This window comes from Prenolepis imparis, unplaced genomic scaffold (genome assembly GCF_030444845.1).
Source record: "Prenolepis imparis isolate NDT839.2.m4 unplaced genomic scaffold, iyPreImpa1.0 SCAF_11, whole genome shotgun sequence".
Taxonomy (NCBI): Eukaryota; Metazoa; Arthropoda; class Insecta; order Hymenoptera; family Formicidae; genus Prenolepis; species Prenolepis imparis.
Genome location: NW_028141169.1, coordinates 3596681 through 3605575, shown reverse-complemented (window position 1 = coordinate 3605575; position 8895 = coordinate 3596681). Strand labels below are relative to the sequence as shown.

Genomic DNA, 8895 nt, shown 5'->3' with positions numbered 1-8895 from the left:
GTTTTTTATACGCCATCTGTTGAAAAATTAACAAACTTAATGCATATTCAATACATTATTGACATGCTAGATGGCAGTAGATTGTACTTTCTGTAAAATCTTTATCAATAAAAGAAATAATCTTAAAAAAAAAATATATATATATATATATATATTAATCACATCAATTATTCATAATATTGAAACTTGAAAGAATATATCATATAATGATGTATCGTTTTAATCGATAATTTTATATATGAATGAAAATATACATATATATAAATGATTTTTCAATACTGCCCCTACTGGCTACTATATTGAAATATATTAGTATGTAAGCAGAGATAAAAATTCATGTAATAAAAATTATTCAATCTATAAGTAATAAGTAAAATCTATTTATACATTTGTTTTTCCTATTAAGCATTCTATCTGTATACATTTTTCCTATCTTTTCTCATCTTCATCTTCATATTCATTCAAACTCAAACAAGACACATGTATTCATTACATCATTACAAAATTATTCATTCATTTACATCATTCATTATTTAACGTCTACAAGTTATCAATTCAGATTGTTCATTTAATTTACAATTAAATTAAATTTTTGACATCTCTGCGACTTATACATAATGACTTTCGTGCTTCGGAGGATTCGATCACAGAATTGTCACCGGAGAAGGAGAAAACGAACGTGATTACCTAATGACACATTATGACCATGACGCGTTTTATCTCGAAGTCATTTCCGGGAGATACCGCAGTATCCTTTCGTAGATCGCGAGCGTTGGTGCCGCGACTCCTGGCTCGTCGTCCGCACCTTTCGCCGTAGGTCGACATTAACGGCGAAATAATGACACGGTGGACGACGACCGTCTTTCTTTTCCTGATGACGCGACTCTTCGTACTCGCATCCTCGCAGCATCGGGATCGGGAGAGCCTCTGCGAGTCCCAACAGACCTGCGCGAGCTGCCTGCAAATGCCGCGATGCGTGTGGTGTTCCATGATGGTAATGAATATTTATGATTATAAACGTCGTTAAAAAAAAGCTTTCGCTAGAGATAAACAAAGTGGTGGCTACATTGAGTCTACGACAAGAAACACCGGACGCAAACACCTGCGCGACGATCCTCCTTTCGGAACCGTCGTTCTTTCTCGTTGGTGATTCATGAATGAAATCACGCGATTATATGTGACATGCGTATTTCAGTTTTATACTCGCAGGCACTTAGCATGAGAATGTTTTTTATCTTTTTTATTTCTTTATCTTTTGACTAAATAATATCCAGAAAAAGTTTTATTTCTAAAATCAGTCAGACTTATACAAATCGAGCGCTTTTTACGAGAGAAATTTATCAGTAAAATATCTGTATTATAGGAAATATATATATTATTTTGTTGTGATTTATATTACATTATGTATAAAATAAAAATGTAATTAGAGAGTTTGCGGGACGCATTCATACATATTATAATAAAATAAATTTTAAAAATTAAAGTGTACTTGATATAATGAGGATAATTTGATCAAAATTTAAAATAAAATAAAATTGATATGACATTAATTATTGATTATCGAATGTTTACAGTAAGTGTTTTCGTATTTTCTATTTAAATTTATTTCTTCAACGCATAAAAAAATGATCTTTTAAAATAATATCATGAATTATTTATAACATTATTTATAACTTTAAAATATTTAAATTTAGAAGTTAAAGTTTAAAAAAAGAACGTCACACGTAAGGGACTTTTCAATATCTTTTATTTTCTCTATGAGAGAATTCCTAGTTCTCTGGGCCAAAAATACATTTATCGTAATCATCCGTGAAAAAAATAACTATAGATTAAATAAAATTTCTTCATTGAAAAAAAAAGAATTATTAAAATCTAGATATTTGGAAAAAATTATTGATAAATTCTATTTTGTAATTTTTTTTAACTTGAACGTTTCAATGCAAAGTGAGCATCAATAAGACTGATTTTGAGTTCGTGGTTTTATAAGGTATCTGGACAGAATGCAAGCAGTCCTTTGCTGCGTTGTGTATCCAAACTGACGTTTTTGAGAGAAGGCCATCTCTGGTGCCCATTGTCAGACGTAATACATCCCGAGAATACAATGGGCATTCTCGAAAATCGACCGTTGTCTTCGATTAAGGGTAAAGATCCTATCCAAGTTCAACCTCAGAAGATACGTTTGCGTCTCAGGCGAGGTAAGAGAAAAATTTCGCGCGCAAAGTTTTTATCTTTGCGTTTTATCTCTAATCTTCTTGCAAAACAATAGTATTCTAATAATCATAGATAAAAAACAAAATTTTTTAAATGTCAACAATATATTGATTATTATCACAGAATGGAATATACTCTTAATAAAATATAAATTAGATAATTACTATATGTATAACAAAGTTATGCACTTTTATATGTATACTTTATATATTTTTATAAAATATTTAATATTTAATGTATATGTTTTTATAAAATATTTAATATATATATTTTTAATATTATAAAATTATAAACTATAATTTAATCTCTCAAAACAAAATTCTCTAACAAAATTCTCCAAGAACAATAAAAATTTAATTCTATAAGAATATCACATAAATTATTAATAGGAGAGGATTATCGCGTGATTCTGAAATACAGTCAAGCAGAGGATTATCCCGTGGATTTATATTATCTTATGGATCTGTCCGCATCTATGGAACCGTACAGAGACAAATTGTCGAAACTCGGTCTGCAGTTGGCTAAAGCTATGCAAAAGCTCACGTCGAATTTCCGTATCGGTTTTGGCAGCTTTGTAGACAAGGTCGTTTTACCAATGACCAACACGCAACCTGACAAGTAATTATATTATTCATTAGTATAAATCATTATAATATATATTTTGATCAATAAAATAAAATAATTACATATTGAAATTTTTATTAGATCGGCAACAAAATTATATAGTTGATATAAAAGATGCGTTTATAATCTGATTAAATTTTTATCTGATTATAGATTAGAATCTCCCTGCATTTTGAAAACTGGAGACCCATGTGCCTCGCCTTATGATTATAAAAATCAGATGCCTCTTACAGAGAACGTAGCTCTTTTCGAGGTAATTATATGAAAGTGTATTCGGCAGGTAGTGAAAAAAATTGAGAGAAAGTTCTAATAAGTAATTTAGAAGAATCCACATAATACACAAATAAACATGGTTTTTTTTTCAAAGTAATAATTAAATAAATATAGAATATAGAATATAGTAATAAACAAAAAGAAAAATAATTAAATAAATACAGAATATACTTTCTGAAAAGAAGAAAAATTTTAAATCCTGTGTAATAATTTTCTTATAACTTAAATATTAATTAAACCATTTTAAACTATTCAATATGTCAGTTTTGTGTGTTTCAAATATTGTATCAAATACAACTATTTACTAAATTAGGATCAGGTACAGGCGGCACCGGTGTCAGGTAATTTGGACGGACCTGAAGGTGGGCTCGATGCGATGATGCAGGTCATTGTGTGTACCAAGGAAATCGGCTGGCGCCAAAAAGCACGTCATCTTATCGTGTTCTCAACCGATGCGGTCTTCCACGTCGCCGGAGACGGTAAAGTACGTGGTCGTGAATCATGCAAAACCCTCGGCTAACATCGAGCGATAACGTAATGAACTGACCATTATAACTTTAAAAAAAATTTACGATTTCTCAGCTTGCAGGAATAATAGAACCCAACGATTGCATGTGTCATTTGGATGAAAAAGGATTCTACAGTCATTCCCTTCTACAGGATTATCCGTCAATCTCACAAGTAAATAATTTTTTTTTCAAGAAAAAAATGGTTTACTTATAAAAGTACACAGAGAAAATTTTTTCTTAGAATTTATTCTGAAAATCATGGTAATCGTGGGACAATATGATATGAAAAGAATTTTATGAGAATTTCTCTGATTAATATTTATCACAATAAAAAATAATAATATTTATCACAATAAATATAAAATATGTTTGATTAAATTTATTAAAAGTATAGTATTATTATTACATGATTTTCAGGGTAAATTCTAAGAGAAAAATTCTTTCTGTGTATAAACTTAAAAATATAATTTGAAAAAATATGTTTTTTCCTTTAGCTCAATAGGAAAGCGCGTGAATATAACATGAACATTATCTTTGCCGTTCCTGATCACAAAAATGCGACCTATCAGCGATTGAGTCATAGTATCAGTGGGTCTTCAACAGGTACTTTGGAAAACGAATCGCAGAATGTCGTCGCCTTAGTGAGCAGTGAATACGAGGTGACCTTAATATATTTGTTAGAAATAATAGTAATTAATAATTATACATATATATGTATAATTATTAATTTAAGTATGTCTTATTTCTTTTTTCGTCTTATTTCGTTTATATATTATAAGTTAATTCGTTTTTCTATCCTACACATTTCAATTCATGTTATAATTCAAAAAAGCTAAGAGAGAAAAATTCATTGATAAGCTTACTTCTTTTAGAGAACACTTATCCATTTTATATTCATACAATAGCTAAAAAGTTACTCTAATACTTTAGTATTAGAATTAATAATTTGCAGAAACTAGTAGACTCCGTAACAATAATCGACACAGCACCGAAGATAATCAATATTAAATATTTCTCTCGATGTTTAAACAAAACGGGAGAATTGTTAGAACGTCAAGAATGCGGAGGACTTCGTGTAGGCAATATTATTGAGTTTGAAGTTGTAATTAAGGTACATAAATTAGTTAACGAATATTTTAGTTAGTCAACAAGGGCTTATGCATATTATTGGATTTAATTATCAGGTTGTTGAATGCCCCGAAGATCCGAAGGATTGGCAGCAAACCATCGAGATTAAACCTAGAGGCTTGAATGAGAGTTTGACTATCGATTTAGAAATCATATGTGATTGTCCTTGTGAGAAACCTGGGCATTCGGTATTATATACATATATTATCAAATATAAAAATAACATAAAAAACTTAGTTAAAAAATAATACACTACTGAGAAAAAAAAGTTGTTAACTAAATCGTTCAAATAATTACTATTGTGTTAATTGAACATATAAAAGAGTATTTAAATTAAATACAACATATTAAATCTAATATATGGTGTTTTGACTTAAATACTTATATATGTTCAATTAACAAAATAGTAATTAGTTGAATGATTTAGTCAAGTTAACAACTTTTTTTCTCAGTGTTGTAAAGGGAAATCTATCTCAGCTAACACACAAGATTTAACTTAATATGTAACGTTTTAAAAAATATATAATTTATGCACTATGCGATATAATTAATCAAATTTGCACAATATTAATTGTTTTACAAACCGGGAAATAGGGATATCGACCGAACGCTACGGAATGCAAGAATAACGGCAAATCAGTATGCGGCGTGTGTTCCTGTAATCCCGGTTTTTATGGAAAGCAATGCGAGTGCGAAGGAAACGAGGTCGGTGCTGGCAACTCGATCTCGATAGCCGACTGCAAACCCGACAACCAAACCGTGGAGATTTGCAGCGGACACGGTACATGCAAGTGCGGCGTCTGCGACTGCGATAAACGACCGAACAATCCGCATGAAATGTTTTACGGGAAATACTGCGAATGCGACAATTTCTCTTGCAAACGCAGTGGCGGTCAGGTAGGTTCTTCTTGAGATTAAAAAAATAATATCACGAAAAAATTATAGTTAAATTTTAGCCGTCCATATATATTACACCTGAAATTTAGTTACCATAGGCTAAATTTTAGCTATGGTGGCTAATATTTTTTAGCTATAGTTTAACAGAGAATCTTTTGTTTAGCTGTAGCTAAAAATATTAGCTAAAATTTAGGCATGATAACGAAATTCCAGGTGCAATATATGGACAGCTAAAATTTAGCTATGGTGGGGCTATTTTTTTTTTCGTGATACGACTACAAAAATATTATAATATTATATTATATGAAATTTACACGCTCTTTGAATAAGACTAAGCTGTGCACCTACTATATATAAAAACTAGTTCTCACAATATAAAAAATATAAAAACCACTTGATATTCTAAGATTTTTATATAGACTAATTAACATTATTTTATTTTTATTGGACATTATAAAAATTGTAACGTATAGTGAAATTCTGTATTGAGAGTAAAAATGATATTCAATATTAAGAGTTAAATTCAATACTTTTTAATTGAAAATTATATATGTTATACGCCCATTTAGCAATAAAGAATTATAAACATAGCAGGAGAGATGATCTATTATCGTAATCTATTCTGATAATCTCGCTTTTAACAAATTCGCAAAATTTACACGGCAATCCTCTCTTTGAGCGGTAGCGCCGTTTATAAGGGTGGTGGAGAACAAATTACATACCTTTGTACCTACGTCCATTATATACTCGCCGTTCATTCTTTGTCTGTTAAGATTTGCGGCGGACGGGGCAAGTGCGAATGCGGTACCTGCAATTGTCTACCAGGCTGGGGTGGTGAAACGTGCGATTGTAAGGAGACCAATAGCACATGCATCCCATCGTCGGGCGGGAACGTCGAGATTTGCAGCGGACGTGGCGATTGCATCTGCGGCAGCTGCCATTGTCAGGAACGGGACAATATCCGATACTCCGGACAATATTGCGAAGAATGCCCGGTGAGTTAATTTGCATGCGTTCTGAAGAATATTGGAAGAAATCGACGCAAGCGATTTCTCTCGCGATAAAGAACAAAAGAAAAAAATAAAAGCAAGACCAATAAGCATAGAAGTGATGTTTTAATTCAAATTTTCATTCTAATTAATTATTCACATACGGGCGTTTATGTAAGATTACTATATTCAATGTATACATAATATGATGTGTACATACGCGCGTGTATATATGCATATATGATTAAAATCTATAAAATTATATATACCCAATGAATTTCTGATTATGAGAAAATTAGCATAAATTAAATATATTTTGATGCTAAATAATTTAAATTACTGATTATTATTATCTGCTTATATAATTAATTAATTAACTTTCTTTTTGCAAGAAAGACATTTCGAAAATGTTATTTCAGAATAAAATTGCACATCATGTATCAGAATCAATTTCTTAAGAGATATTATGGATAAGAAATATATATCTTCTTGCGAAATAATCGTGTAAAATGTATTATAGACGTGTCCGGGACAAAGATGCGAGGAGCTGAAGGATTGCGTGGAGTGCGTAGCCTATAATACAGGACCGCTCGCGAAGGACGGGAAATGTGACTTGTGCATGCACGAAATTGACATTGTTGGTAGCACTTCCTTCGAGATAATATCTACTTTGCAAGCTGCGCGCGGGCGGTTAATAATTTGCAATGCAACGTAAACGGACGTTTATTATTCCTCAGGTCGACATTGTCGAGGAAGATCCTGTGAAAGACGAGGAAACCGGCGCCCGCATATGTCGAACACCCGGTGATGCAGGCTGCACGTTTGTTTTTAAATATCAGTATCATAGGGACGGTACTGGCGGAGATATTAAAATTTTCAAGATTCGAGCTCAGAAAGAGAGAACTTGTCCGGCGCCTATTAACGTCTTCGGTAATTTGTCTTGTATTATATCATGAATGATGCTCTATCACGCCGTGTGTGCTACGAAATATCTAATTTACATCTCATTATGTTCTCTCAAGTAACAGATATAAATCCGAAAATTTATTTCACACGTGAAAGTACTTCATGAATAATATTAGATGATAAATGCGCATGAGTCTGAAATTAATGTGTTACATATAATAATCAAATAGTATACAACCTTAGATAGATGATTAATATGAGATTATTCTTATGTAACATACATTTTGAGAAATTATCAATTATAACAATTTTTGTATTCAATTATATTTTTCAATTATAATTATAATTATAATTTTTCAAATAATTCAATTATAATTTCAACTATAATTTTTATATTATTTCTCTTTAATGCCATTCTATTTATCTGACTACGCATATTAATTCTGTATTTACGGTGTAACAGTATTTGAAAACTGGCATAATACGCGCGTCAGTCGTGCTTAACACAATTGAACAAATTTACGAGAGAAAATACAAAATAAACTATAGATAAACTAGACTTTATATACTTTCTCCCGTAGGTGTTGCACTGGGCGTCGTCATAAGTACCGTCATTGTCGGTTTCCTGATTCTCCTCATTTGGAAAATCCTCACGATGATCCATGACAAGAGAGAATATGCAAAGTTCGAGATGGAGCGAGCTCTCGCCAAATGGGATAGGGTAAGTCGTTATTCACCATTGTTTCAATCGCGTGACTGCAAGAGATTGCCAGAACGTCAATATATGTCGGAATGTTTCAGGGTGAGAATCCTCTCTACAAACAAGCGACATCGACTTTCTGCAATCCGACATTCAACGCTAAGGATTAATAATTATAATAATTTTAGACTCACATTGTGATATTAGCAATTCTATTAAAAGTTTTCAAATTTTATTTCTTGTGCAAATATTTTAAACATTTTAAAAAAGTTAATTTTTAATATAATTTTGTAATTATTTGTAGTTATTTAATTTATTATCTTTGATTTCTTCAGCAATAAATAAAAATATCATTTACGAGATAATAATTAATAGATAAATTATTCAAATTAAAAGCAGAATTTGTGCAGCACAAATTGCACATGCACTTCTAATATAAAATTAATACAAATTATGAAATTTTATTATATAAGCAAAAATATTCTTGATCTTATTGTATAAATAGAAATATATCTTTTACAAAAAAATATATATGTAAGAAGGGAATTTTAACGCCAGTCATCGAATCTACCGGATCCGATGACTAGCGCCACGCCAAGTGAACGAATCGACCAAGCCGCAATGGGTGCCACGTCGTTTAATTGCCATATAATGAGCC

General features: G+C 31.2%; 1 protein-coding gene across 3 annotated transcripts; it reads left to right on the top strand.

The window, feature by feature from the left end:
* Nucleotides 1-733: 733 nt before the first annotated feature.
* On the top strand, nt 734-8472 carry LOC145942694 (integrin beta-PS). Of its 3 annotated transcripts, XM_083049644.1 has the most exons (15): nt 736-994; nt 1988-2195; nt 2601-2829; nt 2989-3088; nt 3422-3592; nt 3691-3789; nt 4112-4276; nt 4570-4728; nt 4802-4933; nt 5340-5642; nt 6416-6637; nt 7152-7268; nt 7369-7561; nt 8119-8258; nt 8339-8472. In XM_083049644.1, the coding sequence occupies exons 1-15, from the start codon at nt 839-841 to the stop codon at nt 8405-8407; spliced, it is 2463 nt and encodes an 820-aa protein (XP_082905770.1). In that variant the 5' UTR covers nt 736-838; the 3' UTR covers nt 8408-8472. The 3 variants fall into 3 exon arrangements, with proteins under 3 accessions (XP_082905771.1, XP_082905770.1, XP_082905772.1); XM_083049646.1 differs by lacking the exon at nt 736-994 and having other exon boundaries at nt 2054-2195; nt 2632-2829; XM_083049645.1 differs by lacking the exons at nt 4570-4728; nt 4802-4933 and having other exon boundaries at nt 734-994.
* Nucleotides 8473-8895: the final 423 nt, after the last annotated feature.

Coding starts and splice junctions, on each gene's coding strand:
- LOC145942694 (XM_083049644.1), top strand. CDS start 839: ATGACACGGTGGACGACGACCGTCTTTCTTTTCCTGATGACGCGACTC. Junction 3,790..4,111: donor ATTATCCGTCAATCTCACAA/GTAAATAATTTT, acceptor TTTTTCCTTTAG/CTCAATAGGAAAGCGCGTGA. Junction 6,638..7,151: donor AATATTGCGAAGAATGCCCG/GTGAGTTAATTT, acceptor AATGTATTATAG/ACGTGTCCGGGACAAAGATG.